The sequence below is a fragment of the Protopterus annectens genome, chromosome 7.part1, assembly GCF_019279795.1.
Source record: "Protopterus annectens isolate FY-2018-M chromosome 7.part1, PAN1.0, whole genome shotgun sequence".
Taxonomy (NCBI): Eukaryota; Metazoa; Chordata; order Ceratodontiformes; family Protopteridae; genus Protopterus; species Protopterus annectens.
The window spans coordinates 10,791,822-10,819,117 of NC_056740.1; the positions used below are offsets into that span (position 1 = coordinate 10,791,822).

Genomic DNA, 27,296 nt, shown 5'->3' on the forward strand with positions numbered 1-27,296 from the left:
CAACCACTACATTAATGTTGGATGGCTGTCAAAGCAATCTAGTGTACCACCTGAAGTGCAAACTTATTTTTCTTACAGAGATGAAATGTTGATGGAAGATGGCATTGTTTTCAAAGGTCCCAAAATTGTTGTTCCTGCTTACTTACAACATGAATATATCCAATATTTTGCAATGTGTTCACCAAGGTTCCATATCTACCAAAAGAAGGGCGAGAGGACTAGTATTTTGGCCTTCTCTAGTAAAATAATTAACAAAATATACTTTCTTCTTGCTCAGTATGCAATAGTACTAAACCACATGTGCAAAAAGAACCACTTCAGCTAAGTCAAGTTCCTGAACTACCTTGGCCAACAGTAGCCAATGATTATTCAAGTGGAGCAATCAGCATTACTTAGTGTTGGTAGACTCTTATTCGAACTGGTTTGAGATTGATGTACTACCTAACCTAATGTCCACTGCTATCACCAAGTTGAAACATAATTTCTCAGTCATGGTAGTCTACACAAAGTTATTTCTGACAATAGTACCCAATTTACCAGTCAGCTGTTTCAGAAATTTGCAAAAGAATGGGACTTTGTACATGTTACTGGTAGTCCAGAATACCCACAGTCAAATGGACTTGCTGAATGTGCAGTACAGAGTGCAAAGCAATTACCTGAGAGGTCAAAGAGTGATAATACCGATGTTTTTTGAACTTACTTAATCTCAGAAACATACCCCATGACAATATACTTGGCTCAGTTGCTCAGACACTTCTATCTAGGCAAACCAGAACAATATTGCCTATCAGTTCCAGTTTGTTAAGTCCTAAAGCTAAAAAAGTACAGTTTTGTACCTACCATAAATGTAGATGTCCGAACTGGATAGCATCTGCAGTCATAACAAATGGGTTGTCCTGTCGTCAGGCAGCCCTTCGGTCGGCCGGATTCCAAAGTCTGGGTCCGGCTTCGGCTGATGTCGCACTTCACCCGACGCCATCTCTGCTGGTCTTCGGGTATAAAGGCATCAGCCGACGCCATTTTCCTCAGTGTTTCTTGCCCCAGATGCCAGTTGCCCTCTTGGAAGGCTAAATTTTGGAGAAATGCCAATGTTTCCAAAAAAGCAGAAGGCAAACACAAAAAATAAGCATGTATGTACATATATACAAACAAATACACCATAAGAGACTCACCCCCACCAGCTAGCTATTAGGAGCGTAAATACCCTAGGAGTACCACAGAGCGGAAGCAGGGTGGGTAATCCTGACTGCAGATGCTATCCAGTTCGGACATCTACATTTATGGTAGGTACAAAACTGTACTATGTCCTTCATGGATGCATCTGCAGTCATAACAAATGGGTAGAATACCATAGCCAAACTAGGGGTGGAGGAAGAAAAATTATGGTGTAGTTAGGATCCCTTGAAGTACAGCAGTGGCAAACCCTGCTCGGGATCTAGAGTATAGAGGTAAATTATAATGCTTGGCAAATGTATGCACGGAGGTCCAAGTAGCCGCCTCAATAATGTCCTTGGTTGCCACTCCTCGTAAGAAAGCTGTGGTAGTGGCTGTAGCCCTTGTAGAGTGAGGTCTTATGTTCTGTGGAATTGGTTTTCCATGGTAGGAGTAACAGAATCTTATGCAATTTCCTATCCATTTGGAGATTGTCTGTTTGGAAATTGCTTTTCCTTCCCTTCCTGTTGCATAGGCTACTAAAAGCTGGTCTGTTTTTCTGTTACTTTTGGTTCTGTCCAGGTAGTAGCGTAACTGTCTATGTACATCCAAGGTATGCAGTAGTCTTTCTCCCTGTTTTGTGGATTGGGAAAGAAGGTAGGTAGGTGGATTGCCTGGTTTAAAGACACTCTGGATACCACCTTAGGCATAAATGTAGGATTAGTTCTCATGGACACCCTATCTTGATGGAAGATTAGGAAGGGTTGCACTGCCATTAAGGCCTGTAGTTCGAAACCCTCCTTGCTGAGGTAATTGCCAGTAGGAAAGCAGTTTTCCATGACAGGTGTTGCAGATCTGCTGTTGCTGCTGGTTCAAACGGAGGGAGTGTCAACTTTTCTAACACAAAGTTCAAGTCCCATGCTGGTAATGGTGGTTTCCTAGGAGGTTTTACATTCTTGATCCCTCTGAGGAACTGCCTGAGTAGAGGATGCGAAAAGAGAGGTGGATCAAGCTGTATTCTGCTGAAATAGCTGATGCATGTATCTTGATGGAGGAGTAGGACAGGCCTGTATGTAGAAGCTCTGCCAAGTACTCCAGAATGTTAGCAATATCTATGTTCGACACATCTTTTCCTCTTTCAGTACTCCAAATGACAAACCTTTTCCATTTTCCTGCATAGTTCCTTCTTGTTGAAGGTCTGCGGGCTTCAAGGATAATGTCTTTAACCCTTTGTGAAAGGTCTGGGTTAGTTGCTGCTATGTGATGTTCCAGGCAGTCAGTTGCAAGGTTTTAGGTTTGGATGCATGATGTTGTAGTTGTTCTGAGTTAACATCAAAGGCATCAGGGTATTGACCACATTCTTTCCCGAGACATGCTCCTCAGCAGTGGGTACCAGTGTTGTCTTGGCCAATTCGGAGCTATCAGGATTATCCTTGGACGTTCCTCTTTGATTTTCAGTAGTACCTTGTGTATCAAGGGAAGAGGTGGAAATGCATATGCTGTCAGGCCTGTCCAGCTGAAGGATAGAGAGTCCACCTTCCATGCAAGTGGGTGGAATGTCCTTGTGCAGAATTTTTGAGCTGGTGATTGAGTGGGGAAGCGAATAGATCTATTTGTGGCATTCCCCATTTCTTTGTGATGGCCTTGAAGATGTCCGGGTGTAGCATCCATTCGTGAGCATCCGAGGTGGTTCTGCTTAACATGTCTGCTAGGGTGTTCTCTTTTCCCGGCACAAATATTGCCTGTAACTGGATGTTGTAGCTGAGAGCCAGATTCCAAAGGTCCAAAGTCATTCTGCATAGGGGGTATGAATGAGTGTCTCCCTGTTTGTTGATGTACCACATGACTGTGGTGTTGTCTGTCCTTATCATCAAATGGCCTTCTTTGAGGAATGGTCTGAATGTTTGGATTGCCAGTTTTACTGCCAGCATTTCTTTTGGTTTATGTGCAGGTGCAGCTGGTCTTGAGTCCACAACCCTTGTATGCATTTGTCCAGCATGTGCGCCCCCCCATCCTAGGTCTGAGGCGTCCGTTGTGATGGTTTGGCTTGCTCGAAAGTTGTGGAAGGGTAAGCCTGGGTTTGACTGGCATGCTTGAGCCCACCATAGGAACTCCTGTTTTAGGCATGGGATTAGTGGGATTTCTGTTTCTAAGCTGTGCCTGTGCTGAGACCATAAATTCTTTAGGTACCACTGTAGCTTTCTCATATGCAGTCTGGCATGTGGGACCAAGATTATGCATGATGCCATGAAGCCCAAGGCCTGCAGAACTTTTCTTGCTGTTAGTTTGTTCTGTTTTGTTAATGCCAAGAAGTAAAGAGGGAGCTCTTTTGTTTTTCTGTAGTTAGGAATGCCATTTGTTTTACTGTGTCCAATTCCGCCCAAGAATGTTCTTGTTTGGGATGGTATCAGCCTTGACTTTTGTAAATTGACTGTGTATCCCAGGGCTTGCAGCAAGTAAATGACCCTTTGTAAATCTGTTGTCAGCTTGCTTTTGTTGTCCGCTTGTAACAGGCAGTCGTCCAGGTATGGATAAATTTGGATTCCTGTAGTCTGCAGTGAGCGATTACTGATGCCAGGCATTTTGTGAATACTCTGGGCAGTAGATAAGCCAAAGGGCAATGCTGAGAATTGATAATGCTCTGATCCTGCAAGAAATCTGAGGTATCTTCTGCAATTTGGTCGAATGGGGACGTGCAGGTATGCCTCCTTGAGATCTAGAGTTACCAGCCAACACTCCTTGCCCAGCATGGGAAGGAGTTGCTGTAGGGTCAGCATTTTGAATTTTGGGACAATGATGTATGTGTTTAAGATGGACAGGTCGAGAATAGGTCTCCAACTTTTCTCTTTTCTTGGTACTAGGAAGAGTCTGGAGTAGAATCCTTTGCCCTGTTCTGTTATTGGTACTCTTTCCACAGCTCTCATCTTTGATAATTCCGCTATCTGCTGTAGAGCTTCTATTTTGTGATTTGGAGGTAGGTTTGGCATTCCTCTTTTACTGGTAAGGTGTGGAAGTGGAACCGTAGCCTTGGTCTATGGTTTGCAAAATCCACTTGTCTTTTGTGATATAGTGCCAATTTTTCGAAAATAAGGCTAACTTTCCGCCTAAAGGTGCTGCTATTTGCTCCCTGGTAGGCGGTGTCAGAGCCAAGTCACTGTGATTGTCCTGTTGCAGTGGCAGTGGTTGTGTCTGTGCCTCGGTTATTGCCTTGCCACTGTCGTCCTCTGTAGGCACCTCCTCTGGATTGATTTCTGCCTCTAGAGCGTCTATTCCTGCCCCTTTGGGATCTTGTGGAGTCAGGAAAGGACCAATTTTGGCAGGCCAGTTCCTGCTAAACCTTGGGGCTGAACCTGTAAGAAATCTTTAACTGTTTGTACAGATTTTGCCTTTTCTTCCATTTTCTTCATTACTTGCTGGGCAGGTGTACCAAATAGACTGGCCTAATCCATAGGAGCATCTAATAGCTTTGCTTTAACATGATCCGGTAAGACCTGTTCTTTCAACCATGCATGCCTTCTTATCACTGTGCCAGTCATGGCTGATCTAAATGAAGCCTCCAGTGCATCATAGCCACATTTTAAGGAATGGTTACTAACCTGTTGGATGTTATTCACCATTTCTAATACATATTTCTTATCTAAGGATTCATCAGAGGACAGTTTTTTAGTTAACTGATCAAGCATAAACTCTTGGTATTGGATCATATGAAACTGACAGTTTAAAGCTCTAGCTGAGAGAGTAGCAGAGGTGTAAACTTTTTCCCCATCTCTAAGGACCTGGATTCCCTTTCAGAAGGAGTAGGGTTTTTTGCTGTGGTCGAGGCTACAGCCTTAGGCCCCTGGGATATAGTTTCGGGGTCTGCAAGTGGAGCCTTGTATAGGTGGTGATGAGTGTCTGGCACCCTGTAAAATCTATCTGGTTTGGCAGGGGCTGGAGGTAAAGAATCAGGAGCAGTGCAAACATCATTAAATGCATCATCCACAACAGGCAGTACAGGAGGTATAGCTAAGGGCCTATGTTGTGGTAAGTGCAGAAAAGTCCTAAGCCTTTTTCTTGAATCTGAGAAATCTTGTCCCTGCCATTGGAATTGTTCTCTCATGGCATGTAAGGTTTCCCCAAAAGAAAATTCCTCTGGTGGAGAGGCAGCTGGAATGGATTCTTCAGCATCGGAATCTTCATAAGTAGAAAAAGGAGCCTCTGGCTGGTCTGTAATGTCTGAGTCATCCGCAGAATCATCAGTGGACACTGGCTCGGGGGGCTCTGCTCTAGGTCTTTTTTCTGGGGGTTGAGAGGCCCTGTCTGGGTGAGATTGGGATCCCTAATTAAGGATATTAAATCTTCTGCCAGAGTAAGCATTTGGGAACTAGAAGTGGGCCTGTGTGAGGGGGGCTTAACAGGCACTGATTTAGCAGATTTGGCTGCTTTAGCCCTGGCAAAGGCCTTAATAGACATGGCTGCAGGAGGCCTAGCAGCACCACGTGCTGGGGTAGAGACATCCAAAGGGATGGTGTCTGATAAATCACTAGGAACCACAGTTGTAGGCAAAATTTCTGAGGCCGATTCAAGTAAGGTAGCAGGAGCCTCAGTAGTAGTCATGGATTCGGCTGAAGATTGACCAGTTTTCTCGGTTTCGGCCGAAACCGAGACACTCGCGGCTTGCTTAACCGTGGTTTCGGCCGAAACCGCGGACCACGAGTGTCGGTCTTTTTCTTTGCGTTTTTTAATAATTTGGGTAGTCGGAGGATCCGACGGCATAATGTAAGCAAAATCTGAGCCGAAAAATTGTTCAGCAAACTCCGACCGACGCCTAAGCGTTCGTCGGTTGAAGGAAGCACAGGCCGAACAGGCTGCTACGTCGTGGTCTGGGCCTAAGCAAGGCAGACAGTAAGAGTGGAAATCTTTATGAGGTATTTGTTTCCCACAAGTTAAACAGTTATTGACTTTTTCTGACATCGGCTGAGGCAAGAAAGAGTCCCCAACGGGGTACTTAGCTTTTAGAAGTCTTCGAAGTAGTATTCGGTAGTAGTAATCTCTGGATCTGACCGACCGGCACTTGCGAACAGCTTCTGCTTCGGGCGCCACGCGGCAAGAAAGACTGAGGAAAATGGCGTCGGCTGATGCCTTTATACCCGAAGACCAGCAGAGATGACGTCGGGTGAAGTACGACATCAGCCGAAGCCGGACCCAGACTTTGGAATCCGGCCGACCGAAGGGCTGCCTGACGACAGGACAACCCATTTGTTATGACTGCAGATGCATCCATGAAGGACATCAACAGCACAATTAAAGCCCAATTATTCAGAAAGATTTCTTTCCAGAAGTCCAGCTATAAAAAATGGAGCAGATTTCTTCATCCATTGAAAGAAGGAGAGACAATGAGGACACAAACGGCAAAAGGTTTCAACCAGATTGGTCAAGTAACAGGTGTATATATCGAGCCAAGATCCTACTTTGCAGAATCTGAGGGTGTGCAGTACAGGAGAAATCGCAGACATCTTCTTCCTGTATCAGAATCGATATTGCAGCATTGTTCCTGTTATACAGGTTCATAGGTAGATACTAGGCTATCTGCCCTAGGGCATTTATAAGCCTAGCCAGAATGTATTTGGCTTCCGCCTCCCTATTAGATTAGGCTATTGTGCCTCTGTAAAGTAGGTCACAGAAGGTACCCTTTTAAGATTAGTTTACTGTGCCTCTGTCTAGCAGGGACACAGAAGAGATCCCAGGGGTAAATTTGCAATTTCCCATCCACGCGTCCAGATTTCGCTTGAAGAGGGTCAGCGAGTGGCTATGTCTAACATGAATTGGGATTCTACTCCAGAGTGAGGGGAGCCTCTGGGAAATGAATCTGTCCCTCCAGCATGTCCTATTTATTTTTGTATTGAGGTTTAAGTCCTTGGAGCGTGTAGCTCTAGGGACTTGGATTTTTTGAGGTGGAGCATGTCCATTAATTCTGGGTTTGACATGGCTTTGTACGTCAGGCATAGATCGCCTCTGAGTCGTGGTAAGCAACTGAGTAGAGCTGGAGTTTCTTTAGTTGAGCTGCATAGGACATCTGTTTGTAGCCCATGATCCTCTTGGTGAGGTACTTTTGGGGTCTCTCCAGTTGCTGCAGGTGTCGGTTAAGGTACATCCCAAAAGGGGCATTGTATTCAATTATGGGCCTAATGAGTGACGAGTAGAGGGGCACAATGACCTCTCTTGATCTAGATACGAACCCTTTCGTGATAAGGTGGGCTATATAGAAGGCCTTTCTAACCACTTTGGAAACGTGATTATCAAAGGAGAGATTACTATCTACATTGGTCCCCAAATCTCTAATTACTTCTTCCGTACTTAATGGATTACCACCTATGTGGTAATTTGTGGGCACCTTGTTTTTCCCAAAGGGGATGACTATGCACTTTTTAGCATTAAGCTTGAAGCCGTGGCTCTGGCACCAAGCATCCATCTCTGTGAGACCCTTTTGGAGGATGCTTGTGTCAGCTGGAGATTCGATTATGCCCCCCAGTTTGCAGTCATCTGCGAACTTTGTCAGCCATAATCCCCCGTGTTAGCCTGAACCTCAGAGAAGTATATACCGAACAAGAGAGGTCCCAGAACTGAGCCCTGTGGGATGCCACTTGTAACTGGTTTGGATTCAGACATGGCACCTGCGATTCTGGCAATGACAGGCTCTAGATCTCAGAGCAATCCAATGTTCCTGTTGCAGAACATGTCATAACTTCTACTTCCATTCCTAATGTCCCTAAAGTTGAACATTCAGTAAAAGCAGTCCCACTTCCTAGACCCAATTCTAATTTCTATGTCACACGATTTGGTTATATTTCCAGACCTAGTGTGAAATACACAACAACCTGGAGAGAAGTGTTTATCTGTATTTAGTTCTGTATAAGTGCATGACAAATAATTATTTGTAATGATTGTATGTTAATTAATGTCATCAGTATTGCATGACTTATTTCTCAAAGAGGGAGGATGTTGAATAGTGTGTGTGTGTGTGTGTGTGTGTGTGTGTGTGTGTGTGTGTGTGTGTGTGTGTGTGTGTGTATATATATATATACATGTGTGTGTTGTACCTTTAAAAAGCGTTTCAAGGTCGGCACGTGCATATAAATAGCAAGCACGTGCTAGCTTCAGTTCCATTTTGAGAGTGCAGCCAGAAAGTGAGCATGTATGAGAGTAATATAGCTAGTTTGTTTATAAGTTTATTTAAGTTAAAGTTATTAAGCCTAAATCCTGATGTTCTTGTACATAATAAAGCTGCTTGAACAGAACCCACAAAGACTCGTCTATTTTATCCTGACTAGACAAATGACACAAGGGACACTTTTCCTTACAATTACTAGGCAATTAGTCCACTAGATCATGAGAAGCCTAGCCCAATTTCCCAAATGCCAGAGAGAACTGCCTGGTTAAATGTCTTTGGAGTCCCACAGTAAGCAATAGAAGATTAAGGGAATCAAGACTACAGGAAACAGCTTGTTCACAGCCTTAATCCTCTGGCTAACTAAAAGCAGGCTCAATATTCAAAGACTGACTTACTAGCTATAACTTTTTTTTTAGGGGGGCAACTTATTACTTAACTTTTTTTTATCAGACTACAATGCCAGTTTTAAGGTACGCACTAGACATGGAATATACATATTTTCCTACTTTAACTTTAATTGATTTTTGTAAAAAAAGTAAAAAAAATTAAATACTGCTGACCTCTGTGGATCAGCATATGCTGGCTCATATGCATACAATCCAAAACCAGTAAAACTGAAAAACTGTGCTTACTGTAGAACATCTCGCTGTTCCAGGTTGTACTTCCCTCCATTCTTCATTGCAGCATTATGAATTGCTTCAATTGCCCTGTCTATTGACTGAAGGACTTCATCTTGTTCCAGAGACTGAAAGCAAACAGAAAATTAAAAATGTGAGTGCAATTTGTCATGCATGTTTGCTAAAAAGTAGTCGCAGTTCTAAAAGCAATGGTTTTCTTACATTATTCTCACATTGTAAATAGTCAAAATCTACAGACTAGGCTTAAGAGAAGGAAACCGCAAGAACCCAGTCAAAACATACAAAGCTTATCAAGCTCTGCAAAGCAAATACTATGAACTATACACAGCTATGGATAATGAAATACAGCAGAATGAAGCACTCACATTAAGGGTACATTTGAGCTAACTCTGTAGTGTAGTGTAAAATCTTACCATAACCATAGATGTCCTCTTCCATGTTGCAGATTCATAACCTTTGGGTTAGGCTTCGCCTAGCGACCCAAACGTCCAGCCAGTATATAAAAGCTTTAGTCACTGTGAGGTATGTGGGATGTCTGACATTGACCTTAGGCTGCATGGGCCATAAAAGTGGCGTCTGCATGTACCTTCTTCAGAACTGAACGCACCGGTGGGACCCCAGTCCCAGGATAGCTGCACAAGTCCTGTATCATCTACCAACGTTTTTTTTGGGGGGGGGGGGATAGAATACTGCAACATGGAAGAAAAGGACATTTATGGTTACGGTAAGACTTTACACAACTATTCTATGTCCTTCTATTCTCATGTTGCAGTATTCATAACGTTTGGGTGAATCCCATAGCTCAAAGGCAAAAGGAGGAGTGTGGTTTGGAGCCGTTTTCCAAGAATCCATGCAGGATTTCCCTAGAAAACCTGCTCTACATCTGGAGATATGGTCCAGTTTGTAGTGTTTGGTAAAGGTGCGATGCCCCTGCACTGGTCCAGTAATCAAGAAGCCTCAATCCTTACCACTAGCACCAGTGGAGGGACGTGCACATTGGGAAGATAAGTACACTCACACAGTAACGTAGAATTTCCCTCAAGAGGACACCGAGAACGCAGTCAGTCTGAGGCTAGTTTCTCCCTCTTTCTCCAGATCCCCAATAAGACTCACCACTGGCACAGCTATAGGATTAAGATCTCAGCTGAGGGGTCAAGCAAAGACTTCCAGCACCCTCTCTGTCCAACCAGTGCTTCGTGTCCCGCCCAAGTAGCTGACGCACGCACACTTTGAGATTTGATTTATACACACACACACACACACACACACACACACACACACACACACACACACACACACACACACACACACACACACACACTCACACACACACACACTCACACACACACACACTCACACACACACACTCACACACACACACACCTGGGGAAGGCTGGCACTGGTTTACTAGCTATGCCTCCGTCTGTCCAGACTATAAGGTAGTTATCGCTGCCACCAACCCCTACTTATCAGCTACTATAAAGGCCCTTGCAAAGGGTGACCAATCCTACTGTGCAATGTTACTATTATCCAAATGGTAAGTGTGACCAAGACTAAGGCTATTTAAAAATGGCCTGTATAGTGTCACCAAATACATATGCAAGTATTCTAAGAGATTAAATATCTCAAAACAAATCAGCCACAATTAAAAAGTTTAAATACGTGTAATAATAAATAATACAAGAACAATACAATACTCAAACAACACTAACTACAGAGTTCAAAATCACAGGAATATTTTAAAACACTGCAGGACAGTCTCAAATAAATACAGAAAACATCTAAACTAATGTTTACTATATTCCTATCTATATGTAAGAGAAAGTACTGTACCCTAGACATACTTACAAAGCAACACGCAGGCAGAAGTGCTGAGTGGATGTTTCTAGATCCAAGACAAGATACAAAATGCACAGTTTTTCTCAAAGAGAGAGTTCCTAAATTAATATCAAACATTACTGCTAGGTCAACTTGGATGACATCACTGTCACCTGATTTCAGTTCCCAGGCGAACAGATACCAACAGAATTTTATCATCTCTGTGTGAGAAGTACACATCTCTTAGATGTTTGCTCAGAACTGAAAGTTATAAAACAACTAAACACTTTTACATTTGAAACCTAGTAATTATTTGTTTCAAGACAATAGAAAACCTCTAGCTCTACACATTGTGTCTGCGCCGAGCTGAAACAGAGAGAACAAAATCGTAAAACACTTGGATTTCAACTTTTTTTTTTGAAGTTTTGCAAGTTAACTCTTTATGTTCCAACTTCTACCATTAAAACATACATCTGCACAGGTATCTAGTTTATATACATTTCGGTTCTTTTCCAGTAGGGTATACTGTGGTTACATTCTTGAAGCTCAGTACATAACATACTGTTCTGTATAAACCATAGCAATATTCACAAATGGCATTGAATTATTTACAAAATTCGAGCTAGCTGGGCTGGCAGCATCACAGATGGTACTGACAGATTCTGCATAAATCATAGCAATATTCACAAATGACAGAGTTATTTACAAAATTCCAGCTAGCTGGGCTGGCAGCATCACAGACGGTATTGACAGATGCCCAAGTAGCTGCTTCTAGAATAGAAGCAGTGTCCAGCCTCATGAAGAAGGCTCCAGATGAGGCCATGGCTCTAGTAAAATGGGCTTTAATGTTACACCTACCATGGCAAATACCTGGAGTGTAACAAAAGAAGATGGCCTTGGAAATCCACGCAGAAATAGGCTGCTTTGTCACCGCTTTCCCTAGAGTCCTGGGGTGAAAGGAGACAAACAGTTGCTCTGATCTCCTAAGGGATTTGGTCTTGTCTAGGTAGAATCTAAGTTGTCTGTGAAGATCAAGGGAATGCAGGACTCTGTCGTTCTGGGGATTGTGCAAAAAAGGTGCGGAGGTGGACAGTTCAGGGACAACTCACTGGCCAACTTAGGCAAGAAGGACAGAGTAGTCCATAGGGTTACTCTGTCCTTGTGGAAGATTAAAAAGGGTGGGGTGACCATAAGGGCCTGGAGCTCTAACACTCTCTTGGCTGATGTCAGGGCCACCAAAAGCACAATTTTCCAAGTGCTGTGTTTTAGAGAAGCTGTAGCCACTGGCTCAAACGGAGCAAAAGTGAGTTTTTCTAACACACAATTCAGGTCCCAGGGTGGCGGAACTGGCCTCCTGTGGGGCCTAAAATTTAGTACTCTCTTCAAACTTGAAGTCTGGAAGAAAGTGGAGGGTCAAGAGGCAGACCTGTAGAAATAGTAGCAAGGGGGGCTTTGACAGAAGAATATGCCAACTCTGTCTGCAGCAATTCACACTGATAGGACAACACTAAGGGAACCTCTCCTTGTAATGGGTCTAGCTGTCTTAAGATACCAAATAGAGAACCTTTTCCATTTGGACAGATAGGATCTCCTAGTATTGGGTTTCCTGGCCTCCTGCAAGACATTAAGCACTTCTTCAGTGTAAAGATGTCTGAAAGGGATAAAAACCCCATCACCCACAGGGTTAGGCTCAGATTCCAAGTGGGGGTGGATTAAGGATCCCTTGTGCTGTGCGAGTAGGTCCACTCTGAGGTAACTTGTGATGACTGCCCCTGGCTAAAAGCAAAAGGAAGTGAAACAAATGCTGCCTTGACCAAAAGGAGGTCACCAACAAGATTTTTGGTTTGTCTTGCTGAATTTTCATTAGGACTTTTTGTATGAGTGGGATGGGGGGAATGCATATAGAAACATCCCCTTCAGTGAGACAGAAAAGGCATCAGTCGCCCTCTCTAGGGGACTGGGTGCTCTGGTACAAAACTGAGGAATTTGTCTGTTCAGCGGGGAGGCAAACAGAGCTATTTGTGGTGTACCCCACCTGTGGACTATGTCCAGAAATGCATCCTTGTGTAGCATCCACTTGTGGGACTGTGCCATGGACAGCACAGTTGTGTACACTTACCATAAATGTAGATGTTAGAGTGTATTCACTGTTGCAGTCATTACATTTGGGTAATCTGTTGGCAGGATGCCCTTAGTCGGCCTGAATTCTAAAGTCTTGGGTCCTGCGTCGGTTGCTGTCTTCTCTTCCATTACGTCAGGTTGTCAGGGGTATAAAACATGCAGCCGATGCCATTTTCTTTAGTTTTTCTTGCCCCCGATGTCAGGTGCCCCCAAAAAGGTAGCAATATTTTATATATATATATATATATATATATATATATATATATATATATATATATATACATGCATCAATATAAACTTTACCTTCATCTACAAGCAAATACACCACATAGGCTGTAGAAGATAGTGAAGGAAAGATAAACTTCAGAATGACAGGGGGATGGCGGGAGGGTAACCTGGACTGCAACAGTGAATACACTCGAACATCTACATTTATGGTAAGTGTACACAACTGTACTATGTTCTTCGTATTTCAATGTTGCAGTCATTACATTTGGGTAGAATCCCAAAGCTATGGTTGGGAGGCTGGAGCTAAACAGCATTAGGTGCAACTATAAGGCCCTGCAGCACTGCAGTGGCAAAGCCTGCCCTGGACTTAGAGTAGAGAGGCAAATGGTAATGCTTTGTAAAGGTGTGAACAGACTCCAAGTAGCAGCCTCTAGAATATCTTTGGTTGGTACTCCTCTGAGAAAGGCTGCTGAAGTAGCTGCAGCTCTGATGGAATGAGACCTAATGCCCTTGGGCACAGGTTTACCATGGTGTAAGTAGCAGACACGGATGCAGTGGCTTATCAACTTTGAAATTGTCTGCTTTAAAATAGCCTTTTCTTTTGATCCTACAGCATATGTGACACTAGTAATTGCTCAGTCTTTCTTAGAGCTTTATTCCTGCTCATGTAGAATCTTAGCTGTCTGTGTACGTCCAAGGAATGCAGAATTCTCTCCCCTTTGTTCTGCGGATTTGGATAAAAAGTTGGCAGATGAATTGTTTGGTTAAGAGCCACAATGGAAACCACCTTAGACATAAAAGTAGGATTTGTCCTCAGACACCATGTCCGGGTAGAATATGATAAAAGGCTCTACAGCCATGAGGGCCTATAGCTCTGAAACTCTTCTTGCTGAAGTAATTGCTAGTAGCAGAGCTGTCTTCCATGATATGAACTTTATATCAGCGGTAGCAGCTGGTTCAAATGAAGGCAGGGTGAGCTTTTCCAACACATAAATGAGGCCCCATGCAGGTAATGGTGATCTTCTAGAGGGCCTTAACTTTTTGGCTCCTCTAAGATACTGCTTTAGTAAAGGATGAGAAAAGATTGGTGGCTCTGTGTTGTAATGAGCCGAAACAGCAGAGGCATGGATTTTGATTGATGAGAAAAATAGGCCTTTGTCAAGAATCTCAGTTAAGTATTGTAATATCTGAGGGATATTTGGTTCTGCTGTATCTGTTCCTTGTGCTTGATTCCAAGCTCAGAATCTCTTCCACTTGTCAGCATACGATTTTCTAGTACTAGGCCTTCTGGCTTCCAAAATGACATCCATCACAGCTTTACTGAGAGGTGTTGTTTGCATGATTACATGATTAGCCATGCTGCCAGGTTTAGAGTCTGCAGTTGATTGTGCAGCATCTGATTGTTTTGCTGGGAAAGTAGTTGTGGTCTTTGAGGCAAGGTCCATGCTGGGTATTGAGACAAGTTCCTTAGGATTGGGTATCAGTATTGGTGGGGCCAGTCCGGGGCAATTATCATCATCTTTGGCTTCTCTTGTCTGACTTTTAGAAGGGCCTTGGGTAGAAGAGGCAGAGGAGGAAAGGCGTAAACTGATAGGTTTTTCCAACTGAAGGATAGGGCATTCACTTTCCATGTTTGTCTGTGATAAGTCCTTGTGCAGAATCTTTTCAATTGATAATTTTGAGGAGAGGCAAATAGATCCATGTCTGGGCTCCCCCATTTCTCTGTTATCATGCTGAAGACTTGTGGATTTAGTTTCCACTCATGATGATCCATAAGGTTTCTGCTTAAATCGTCTGCCAGAGTGTTTTGTTTTCCTGGCAGGAATTGAGCTTGAAGATGTATTTGGTAGGTCAAAGCTGTGTCCCACAGTGCCATGGCTAATCTGCAAAGGGGGTATGAGTGTGTGACCCTTGCTTGTTTATATACCACATGACTATGATGTTGTCCATCTTTATCAGTAGTTATCCTGGATGAAGTAAGTCCTTGAAGGCTGTTAGGGCATTTTGAACAGCTAGCATCTATTTCTGGTTGATATGTAGATGCATTTGATTTGGTGCCCATATACCCTGAATGCATCTTCTTGCCATGTGCCCCCCCCCCCAGGCATAATCTGATGCGTCTGTTAAGGTTTGGCTGGCAGGGGGTACAGTGAAGGGCCGTCCCATGTTTTGGTGACAGGCCTTTGCCCACCAAAGAAACTCCTGTTGCAGGCAGGGAATGAGAGGAATCATTGTTTCCAGACTGTGTGATTGTTGACTCCATAAACCTTTTAGGTACCACTGGTGTTTCCTCATATGCAGTCTTGCATATGGAATTAGTAGGATGCAGGATGCCATGAAGCCCAGAATCTGCAGAATTTGCCTTGCAGAAGACTGGGTTTTTTTTGCCATCAGTTTGAAGTAAGTAGTCAGTTGCCTTTGTTTGTCTGGCGTAAGATAAGCCATCCGGGCAGTTGTATTCAAGCTTGCACCCAGGAATGTTATCTTTTGAGAGGATACCAGTTGTGATTTGTTTTCGTTTATTGTGTACCCTAGGCATGTTAGAAGCCTTTTCACAAACGCCAGGTGTCGAAGAAGAGTGTCCTTGTTCTCTGCTTGAATGAGATAGTCGTCCAAGTAAGGATTTATTTGTATACTTCTTTGTCTGCAAAATGCAATTACTGGTGCCAGGCACTTTGTAAAGACCCTGGGCGCAGTAGTTAAGCCAAAGGGCAGTGCAGAGAATTGGTAATGCATTAAGCCAGCCTTGAATCTGAGGTATCTTCTGCACAATTGTCTTATTGGGACATACAGGTATGTCTCTTTTACGTCTAATGTTACCAGACAAGCATTCTTGCCCAGCATGGCAGAAGCTGCTGCAAAGTCAGCATTTTCAATTTTGGAATGTCCAGGTATGTGTTCAAAGTAGATAAATCGAGTATTGGCCACCTGGCCTTGTCCTTTCTGGGTACCAAGAACAGTCAAGTAAAAACCTTGTCCTTTTTCCTGTTCTGGTACTGGTTGAATGGCCCCCATATCCATGGGGGACGTAACCTGTTTCTGTGCCTCTGCACATTGATTTTTGGGCAGATCTGGCCAACCATTTGCCATTGGCAGAGTGTGGAAATGGAATCTGTATTCCAGTGATACTATGTTTAGTACCCACTTGTCCTGGGTTATTAACTACCAATTTTGAGCAAAAAGTGCTAATTTCCCCCCTAAGGGTGCTGTCAAAAGGTAAGTGCTTGGTGTAGGCAGAGGGAAGTCATTGGGACTATTTTCTGTAGGTTTGTGCTTTATCTCCCCCTGATTTGGAGGTAGATGCGCCCTACTGCTTTGACATGTATGAATCTTGCACCTGGTATCTGGAACCCTTTGGGCGTCTGGATTTGCCCCTTTGAGCTCTGTCTGATACAGAAAAGGACCAATTTTCTGTAGGCCAGTGTCTACTGAATCTTGGTGGCTGCACTTGTAAGATGTCTTTAACCGTTTGCATAGACTTAGCTTTGTCTTCCATTTTCTTTAAAACCTCTTCTGCCTTAATATCAAACAGAGAATCATGCTGTAAAGGTGCATCTAACAATTTAGCTTTAACATGAACAGGCAAATTTTGTTCCTTCAACCAGGCATGCCTCCTAATCACAGATCCAGTAACTGTGGACCTGCAGGAGGCCTCTATGGAATCAAAACCACATTGCAAAGTATGCTTTCCAACTTGTTCAGCTGCATGCAATAATTCCTGCAATTCTTTATTTTCTTCACATTCTGAAATCAACATAATTGTCTGTTTCAGCAATCCCATAACATGTTGTTGGTACTTAAGCATATGAAACGGACAGTTTAAGGCCCTGACTGCCAAGGTTGCAGATGTATAAACCTTTTTTCCCCATCTGTCTAGTGCCCTTGAATCTCTGTCAGAGGGGGTAGGATTTTTTGCTGTTGAGGCCTTAACTCCCTCTGAACCCTGTGAAATAGTTTCAGGATTAGCAGCAGGGTTTCTAAATAAAAATTTATGCGAGTCAGGGACCCTGTAATATCGGTCAGGCTTACTGGGAGCCGGAGGTCAAGCTCAACTCCGAAAACACATCATCCACAATGTCTAAAACAGGGGGAATGGCTAAAGGCTTGTGCTGAGGGAGAAGAAGGAAATCCCTCAGCCTCTTTTTTGATTCTGAGAAGTCTCGACTCTCCCAGTGAAAATGCTCCCTCAAAGTATGCAAGGTTTCTCCAAATGAATAATCCCCTGGAGGAGATGCAGATGGAATAGACTCCTCAGCATCAGAATCCTCATAGGAAAGTATAGATAATTCCTGATCAGAAGAAATAGAAACCTGATCTGAAGATTCATAATCAGTGTCTTGCCTAGGCCTCTTAGCTGGAGAGAGACGGGTACCCCTGATCAAGGTAATAAGGTCTTCCGGCCATTTTGATCATCTGTTTTTTAGGCATAGAGGCCTGTGCACGTGGCTCATGCGTCAGTTTTTTAGTTTTAGAAATTGCCTTTGTCGTTGGTTTTGATTTTGCAGCTATCGGTTTGATATATAAACGTTGAGGTCTGAATACACCCTCAGAAGCCAGTGCCTGCTCAGCGGCTCTGGACTCATCCGAGGGAGATACGTCCGTCGGTCCAAAACCTTGAGTATCTTGCGGCATGCCAGACTCCACATGGGTGTCGGTAGAGGCCTGCGACTCGAAGGTAGCGGGTATCAGGGGCTGTGAAAGCACCTCACTGAGTACCGGCAAACCGACGACTGGATTAGGAGAAGCTTTGTCGTCGGTTTTGGATCTCGACTGCCTTTCTCTATCCTTTTCTTTGCGTTTTTTATGTACTCCGGTAGTCGGATTGTTATCTGACGACATTTCTGGGTAGTTAAATCTGTTTCCAAAATACTTGGATGCAAAAATATACCAACGCTTAGTAGTGTGTTGGTTAAATCTAGCACAAAACCGAGAGCCAGGCACGTTCTGATCAGGGTCTAGGCAAGGAATACAGTATAAATGGAAATCCTTATGAGGTATTTGCTTCCCACAAGTAATACAATTATTAACTTTTTCTGACATCGGTAAAAAGTAAGAAAAAAGTTTCCCCAACGGGGTACTTAGCTTTAGTGAAGACTTTGGTTCTTAAACTCAAACTCGAATATTTCAGTAGTCGGCTGACCGGCACTTGCAAAATGCTTCTGCTTTCGGCACTGTGCGGCAAGAAAGACTAAAGAAAATAGTGTTGGCTGCATGTTTTATACCCCTGACGATCTGATGTCATGGAAGAGAAGACAGCAACCGACGCAGGACCCAAGACTTTGGAATTCAGGCCGACTGAGGACAACCTGCCAGCAGATTACCCAAATGTAACAACATTTACAATGTACAACATTGAGTGTATAAATGTACCACAGTGAAACACGAAGAACATCTGCTCAATGTGTCTGCCTGAGTGTTCTGAGCTGGATGAGGTGAACACTGATTGCCTAGTGTGACAGGAACAATCTGGACCTGAATGTTAATAAGACCAAAGAAATGGTTATGGACTTCAGAAGAAAGGCAACAGTTCACCAACCACTCACTATCAAAGGGGAGATAGTAGAGAAAGGCAAAACAACCAAGTTCCTGGGCCTTCACATCTCTGATGACCTCTCCTGGGCTGATAACATCAACCATACAGTCAAGAAGGCTCAACAGAGGCTTCACCTTCTGAAAAACCTCAAAAAGGCCAGGCTCCCATTGTCTGCTCTTACCAGTTATTACAGGGGAGCTACCGAGAGCATCCTCACTAGCAACTTCATAGCATGGTTCAACAGCTGCTGAAAAGAAGAAACTACAGAGGGTGGTGAAGGTGGCTGAGAAAATCTCGAGTACAAACCTCCCTTGAACTCAGGAGCTTTTCTTTACAGGAGCAAGAAAGGGAACATATAAAATACTTGCTAATTTGATCCATCTGGCCCATAACTGGTTCTCACAACTTGCATCTGGAAGGAGGTACCGCAACTTCCGCTGTAGGACTACCAGATTCAGGAACAGTTTGTATCCTACAGCTGTGAGACTTAGTAATACAGACACCAATCATAATGCCTGCTACACTGAAGCCTTTTTTTTTTTTAATCCTGCTGCTCAGAGCAATTACCGCCAGCATTACTATTATGTAATATGATGGCTATACTGAGTCACGTCTAAGGTTAACAAGTGCAATATGGTAACTAAACAACTGCTATTCATTAATCTCTATTTATTCTACATCTTAACAGTGTAGGGGGTTGGTGGTAGGTATTTATTATTTATCACTGGATAATGGGTATTGAATGTGTTTATGTAATGTGAACTACCTCTTGCTTGTCATAAGTGTTATTTTCTTTCTTATGTTATTCTTTGATACCGCTGTATCTACGTTATTTGCACTGCATTTCTCTCGTGAGCTGACATCTGTAATTTAGTTTAGGCTGCACTTGTGTGGTCCTACATGTAAAGTTTCTTTGAATCTTTGAGGCAATGTAGACTGCCTGCAGTGACTCCATGCTGGACCGCCAATTCCCAGGCCTGGAGTGCAAGACTGCATAGCAAATAACATCTTGCTCTCCCCCAATTTTTTAACATACCAAAGAAGGGTAGTGTTATCTGTGAACAACTTCAGGGGCCCCTGCTTCAGATTGTTTTGGAAGGCCCTCAGAGCAAAGATGAGTGCCCTCATCTCACTAATGTTGATGTACTCTTCCTTGAAAGGGCCTGTGTGTGCCTTGCACCTTCAACTTGCCAGAGTAGCCCCCCAACTCAGGTCTGAATCATCTGTGTACATTTCCTGGACTGGAGTGAGGGGTTACAAGGAAAATCCTGGGTTGAGAGAGATTTGATCCATCCACCAAAGGATCTCCTTCTTTAGGCATGATAGGAAGGGAATGGAGTGGTCCAAGGGGTGTGAGTGTTGGGTCCATGTGGACCTCAGGTACCACTAAAGTTTCCTCATGTGGAGTCTTGCGAGTGGCAACATGGGGATAATAGGGCCATATACCCCAGGATTCTGGAATATTCTCTCGCTGTCACTGCAGGGGCATGGAGGACAGACTGTAGGTATTCCTTCAGACTTTCCACCTTTTGGGGTAGAAGGAATGCCTTCATAACATCCATCCTGACTCTGCAGCCGAGGAAAACTTGGTCCTGGGAGAAGTATAGGCTGGATTTGGGAAAACTGATGGTGAAACCCAGGGACTGCACAACACAAATGACTGTCTGGAGGTGGTTCTGTAAGGAACTGTAGCAATCTACTTGGATCAGGAGGTCATCCAGATATGGAAAATTTTATATCTCTTGGACCCTGCAATAGGTTACCACTGCAGCCAGATGCTTGGTGAATATCCTTGGAGCAGTAAATAGTCCAAAGGATAAAGCAGAGAACTGAAAATGTGAGGAACCCACAGAGAAACAAAAATATTTCCTGTATTTGGGCATTATGGGGATATGCAGATTTGCATCTTTGATGTCCAAGGTGGACAGAGCGGGAATAGAGCCTGGAGTGTAAGAATGTGGAAAGTGGGTACTTGAATAAAGAGGTTAAGGTGGGAGAGAGCCAGGATGAATCTCCATGGGCCGTCTTTTCTTGGGACCAGGAAAAGTCTGGGGTAAAAGCCCCTTCCCTTTTCTGACAGAGGGACTTGTTGGGATAGTCCCTTGGTAGAGGAGGTTGTCCAAGACTGTCTGGAATAGGGGCAGCTGGTCCTTTGGTGGTTGTGGGACGCCTCTTAAGGAGGGGGAATGATCCAAGTCATGAAGTAACCCTTTTCTATGACCAATTAGACCCACTTGTCTGAGGTAAGGCTTTTCCAGACAGGAAGACAGTGAGTCTCTGGGAAAGGGCTATAGAATCTGGAAGGGGTGGTGGAGAAGGCAGGTAGTCACAGACTACCAGCCTTATCCTGAAAGAGAGGTTTCTGGGAGTCTGAGCAGGCCTGGAGGGTGGCTGCTGCTTCCTTGAGCTCTTCTTGCCCCTAATATGAGGAGTAGGAGCAGAATGTTTCCTAATGAATTGTGTCTTAGTTGGATAATTCCTGTGGAATTTAGGAATTGGTGACACAAATACTTCAAATCCTACAATTCTTCCCCCTTCTGTTGAAGGGCTTTGAAAAGCTCTGCCACTTTGGCCCCAAAAAGGACAGTGCTGTCCAGGGGGGCATCTAGGAGTTTAGCCCTGATATGGTCAGGTATGGGTTGGAGCCTTAGCCAAGAGTACTTTCTGAGCACTGAGGCAGAAGCTGCTGATCTGGCCAAGGCCTCTACAGCATCATAACTGCATCTGATTGAGTGTCTTCTTACTTGTTAGGACAGGGAGACCAGGTGAGAGATTTGAGACTTAGTGGATGAATCTGGAAGCTCAGTCAAGAGTTTTGAAACCTGAATCAAAAGAGCCAAGGAATACTTAAAACATGTGAGTCTAGTAGATGACATCCCTTAACGTCTAAAGTAGCAGAGGTGTATACCTTTTTACGAATACACTCTATAGTTTTACTTTCCTTATCAGATGGAAAGGCAGAGGTGGAGCGTAATAGTTTGGAGGGTTTGGCTGTAGAGACCAAAATAGTTCCAGGGTCTGCAAGTGGGCATTTTATCAGAAATGTAGCCTTTTAGGACCTTATAAAATCTGTCAGGATGTCTAAGAGCAGGGGATTGTGATTCAGAATTTTTAGAAGCTACATTGAAGATGTCTAAGAAGGCCGATAGGACTGGTGGGATGGAAGATCGTGGTGGAGTATTCATTTGAAGGAATTCATAGTACCTCTTTTTGGACTTGTCATTTCAGTACAGTCCCATTTGAAAAAACTCTCATCTGAGAGATGGTTTCTCCAAACATAAGGTCTGCTCCTGGGGAATTTGCTTCAGCAGAGTCCTCCTCTGGGGAGGCATACCTTAGAGGGGATGACATTTGGGAAGCATAAGAAAGGGAACCCTCTGAAGAATCTTCAGCTTCAATTGAAAAAGGATCTGCAGTTTGAGGCCTAGAGCTGATAACAGGAGGGACAGCTGGAGTAGAGGCAGCCATTTAAAGGCCTAAGGACCATGAAGGCATTGAATAAACCTTGAGAGAAAGCTTGCCAATAAGGCAAGCTTTCAGATGGTGGAGATACATGCTTAGTTTTTTGTTTAATTTTTAAAGAAGAAACAGGCTTAGACAGCATAGGGCCTAGCTTCAGGCCGTTCCCTAACTGCAGAAGTGCCGGTCTGAGCGTTCGCAATGAACAGAGGTTCCCCCTCATCATCGGCGCCCAGCACCCAGCGCCTGCATAACCTCCATGGATGTGATTTCAGCCATTGGTTCTGTGGCCTCTGTTACTGTACTCGTTATACCAGAGTTGGCTGACTCCGTATGATCCTTTAGGTGTACGTCAGCCACAGGGGGAATGTCAGGTGGAGGAGGTGCAGCAGTAGGCTCAGGCCTGGTAACTTTGGCCTTCTTTTTCAGTGGCTCAATGGTCTGACCAGATGGCCCTTACATCACAACAGCAAGACATTTGATTTATTGGTTTTCTAAATAGATATTAAAAGCATACAGATGGCTGCGAAGAGTCTTTGGAACAAAGGCCTGACACATCGCACAGGATTTATGGTGATGGCTGGGCCCTAGGCAAAGAAAGCATAGGTCGTGGGCATCCTTATGGGGGGATCTGACATCTGCACCTACACTTTACTTTCTTGAATCACATGAACCCAGGCAGGCATGCAGTGACCAAAACAAGAAAAAAAGCCTCAGTGGGGTACTTATTTTAAACTCGTAGGATCCAATGACAGAAACGGCAGGATGAGCTGACATTCGACTGGCGGCAGAGACGTTATGAAGAAGGTATATGCAGATGTATGGCCCACGCACCCTACTGCCAAACTAAGACAGCCCAAGCACCTTGCAGTGGCTAAAGCTTTTGTATACTGGCCGGACGTTCAGGTCACTAGGCGGAGGCTAACCCAATGGCTACGAAAACTACAGCATGAGAATAGAAGTACATCTGCCAGTGTCAGGTTGCCAATTTGTGAGGAGAGACACTGTACTATGAAACTCTCTTCAAGAAATAAACAGACCATTAAAAACTTCATGGGACAGGACTGCCACTAGAGACAGCAACTTCCAAGAGTGATGTCCCCATCAGCATTTTATACCTTATCATGGAGAAGTCAGAGAAAGACACCTCTCTTTGTGTCAGTGCACCCAGAGGGAAAAATGATCCACCTAGGATGTAATCCTACCACTGCTCAACTCGCATCCTGATTGGCAGAGGCTTTGGATGAGGAAATAAATGGGTCAGTGGAATTAACTAAACAGTTTGGTGTAAAGGACTAACAAAATAAACTACAGGAGTAAATTTGTGAAAAAAATGTGTAAACACTACAGCAGTAGCAATATTTGTTACTATCTAGTCTTTTGTTTGACCCTTAATTAAAAGAAAATCTCCCAACAGTACCCATACCCTTATGAGTCAGCTTTCTTTGGTCTACTCCAACAGTGTCAGATGTTGGTTTCATGCCAGCAAATCAGACATTGGCTTGAAAGCTTTACTTCTTCACAGCGATGTAATCACTTGCTCAGATTGAAACAGACTGCCAACAGAGGAAATAATGTGCAGCTATGCAAGTAAATACCAAAGCAGACAATGGGGATATGAAAAGGAATAATACTGGCTGCAATGCTCTGTCCCCCTCTATCTCTCTCTCAAATAAGCTCCAAGGTATAGCACTCGACTGTCTTAAAGAAAGAGCACTTCCACATTAACAGCTCTTGGGTGGTATATCCAGAACTACCACAGGCTTCCTCAGGGTGATAAAAGAACGTTAGGGCAGTCTTTGCAAAACCTGTGCTATTCTGAGATAGAGTAATCTATAATGTTCAGTAAAATAGGTTGCTGCTTCAAAATTGTGGGTAAAACCATTTTTAAGAATGCCTTTTCTAATTCAGTCATGTATCTTAAGTATGTTGTAGTTTTAATAAATAAACTGAACAACTGGTCAGCTGTTCCTATGTCCTTTTTTCTTTCAAATAATGCCTCAACTGTTATACACATCCAAAATATTTAACAAAATATTTACTCTTATCTTTAGGCTTTGAAAAAGACTTCTTACTGTAAGGACTGTCTCAGGAAAACAGCCAGCACTACTCTAGAACTGTCTTCAATAATGATCATTTCACTGTGGAAGACCATACAGGAGTTCTGAAATGCAAGGAGTTTTCTGGCAGAGGAATCTAAGTCCAAGGAAGTACAATTGTGTACATTTACCATAAATGTAGAAGTTTGAGTGTATTCACTGTTGCAGTCATCACACTTGAGTTATCTGCCTGCAGGTAGCCCTCAGTCAGCCTGAATACCAGAGACTTAGTATTCTGCGTCGGTTGCTGTCGCTTCAGTACTGACGTCAGGGGTACAGAAACAGGCAGCTGACACCTTTGCATCAGTTTTTCTTGCCCCAAATGTCAGGAGCCCCCCAAATAGGGAGCTAAGTTATGGTGGGAAAAACACAACCAGTAAAAAGTAAATACCAATAGCCCTGTAAGGGGTGAGTATTAGAGAGAAAGAGACAAGGGGGCTGGAGGGTGGGAAACCAGGACTGCAACAGTGAATACACTAACATCTATATTTATGGTAAGTGTACACAACTGTACTATGTTCTTCATGTTTCACTGTTGCAGTCATCACACTTGGGTTGATTCCCAAACCTGAAGAATGGGTGAAGGCAGTCGAGAAGAGTTGGGGCTGGCTAGTATGTCCTGCAGAACTGCTGTTGCAAAACCTGCCCTGGATTTGGAAGAGATAGGCAGGTGGTAGTGTTTGGTGAAAGTGTGAATAGAACTCCAGGTAGCCGCTTCCAGAATGTCCCTGGTAGGGACTCCCCTGAGGAATGCTGTAAAGGTAGACGTTGCCCTAGTGGAATGCATTCTGATCCCCTGAGGGATTGGTTTCCCATGGTGTTTGTAGTAGAAATGGATACAGCGTGCTATCCCATTTGGAAATTGTTTTGAAATGGCCTTGCTCTCTGCCCCAGGTGCAAAACTGACAAATAACTGGTCAGATTTTCTGAAGGTCTTAGTCCTATCAAGGTAGAATCTGAGCTGTCTGTGCACATCTAAGGAATGCAAGATCCTTTCCCCTTTATTTTGAGGATTAGGGAAGAAGGTTAGTAAATGGATAGAATGGTTGAGAGCTACACTGGACACCACTTTAGGCATAAAGGAAGGGTTAAGTCCTCAGGGAAACCTTGTCGGCAAGGAAAATAATGAAGGGTTCCACAGCCATAAGTGCTTGTAGCTCAGACACTCTTCTAGCTGAAGTGATGGCCAGAAGGAAGTCTGTTTTCCAAGAGAGGAATTTTAACACTGCTGACGCTGCAGGCTCAAAGGGAGGTAGCATGAGCTTTTCCAGTACAAAGTTAAGGTCCCAAGCAGAGGTGGGGCTCTCCTTGGTGGCCTTAAGTTGTTTGCCCCTCTCAGGAACTGTTTGATGAGAGGTGAGAGAAGAGAGGTGGCTCAGTGTTGTAATGGGCCAAGATGGCAGAGGCATGGATCTTAATGGAAGAGAAGGACAGGCCTCTGTGGAGTAGATCTGCTAGTTAATCCAGGATTAGAGGTAAGGAGGGCAGTGCTGTGTCCTCTCCTTTAGACTGACTCCAGGAACAACACCTTTCCCACTTATCAGCATAAGATTTCCTTGTACTGGGTCTTCTGGCTTCAAGAATGACATCCAGCACCTGCTTGATTAGGCTGGTCACTGGAGGAGAATTCAAATAATAGGTCAGGCTGCAAGATTCAGGGTTTGCAGTTGCGAATGCGAGATCTGTCCCTCCTGCTAAGTGAGGAGGGTTGGAATCTGGGGTAGGTGCCAGGGTGGCACCGGTGACAGGCTGCGCAGTAGTGGGTACCAGTGCTGACATGGCCAGTCCGGGTCAATCAGGATTGCCCTTGGTCTGTCCTGTCGTATCTTGAGTAATATTCTTGAGAGAAGAGGCAGAGGGGGAAATGCATAGATTGAGAAGTTTACCCACTGGAAGGATAGGCATCCACTTTCCAGGCCCTGCTGTGAGATGTCCTGGTGCAGAATTTGCCGAGCTGGTGATTGCAGGGGGAAGCAAAAAGATCCACCTCTGGGGTCCCCCATTTCTGGATTAGAAGTCTGAAAGTGCTGGGGTCTAGTTGCTACTCATGTGGGTCTAGGAGATTTCTGCTTAAGTCATCTGCCACAGAGTTTTGCTTGCCTGGCAGGAATTGAGCTTGCAGATGAATATAGATGTCCAAGGCAGTGTTCCACAGGGCCATGACTAGCCTGTAGAGTGGGTCCCCCCTGCTTGTTGATGTACCACATAACTGTGGTGTTGTCTGTCTTCATCAGCAGGTGTCCTGGTGAGAGTAGGGATCTGAAAGCTGTCAGAGCATACTGAACAGCTAGCATTGCTTTTTGGTTGATGTGCAGGTGAATTTGACATGGGCTCCAGTGGCCCAGAATGCACTAGTCGTCCAGATGTGCCCCCCCCCAGGCATAGTCTGATGCGTCTGAGGTTAGGGTTTCGGCAGCGTGGGGTTGAGTAAATGGAAGTCCCTTGTTGTGGGTGCATGTTGTTGCCCACCAAAAAAAACTCTTTCCTTAGGCAAGGTATGATAGGTATGACAGTTTCCAGGTTCTGAGAATGTTGGCACCAAAGACTCAAGTACCACTGAAGTTTCCTCATATGCAGTCTGGCATATGGAATTAGTAGAATGCAAGAGGCCATGAACCCTAGGGCCTGCAGGACTTTCCTTGCAGATAGCTGTGTTCTGGTGGCCATTTGAGAGAAGTAGCCTGTTAGACAGACTTGTTTTTCTGGGGTAAGGAATGCCATCTGGGATGCTGTGTCCAAGCTTGCTCCCAGGAATACAATCTTTTGACTGGAGACTAGTTTTGATTTCTTTTCATTGATAGTGTATCCCAGGGAGGTTAGAAGGTTCTTTACAAATGTCAGGTGCTGCAACAGCTTCTCCTGACTATGCCTGAATCAGGCAATCGTCCAATAAGGGTAAATTTGAATTTTTCTCTGTCTGCAAAAGGCAATGGCTGGAGCCAGGCATTTTGTGAAGACTCTGGGAAAAGTGGATAAGCCAAAGGGAAGTGCAGAGAACTGATAATGCATAGATCCTGTCCTGAAACGTTGGTATTTTCTGCATGTGCCCTTGATAGGAATGTGCAGATAGGGCTCTTTTAGGTCTAGGGTGACTAGCC

General features: G+C 44.1%; 1 protein-coding gene across 1 annotated transcript in view; it reads right to left on the reverse strand.

Annotated features, from left to right (window-relative positions):
• The window catches only part of NCKIPSD (NCK interacting protein with SH3 domain), a 1,945,114-nt gene that overhangs the window by 1,312,800 nt on the left and 605,018 nt on the right, over positions 1 to 27,296 (reverse strand). The window contains exon 2 of the mRNA XM_044078525.1: positions 8,935 to 9,047. Within this exon, the coding sequence (XP_043934460.1) occupies positions 8,935 to 9,047 (113 nt within the window). The remainder of the gene's footprint in view (positions 1 to 8,934; positions 9,048 to 27,296) is intronic.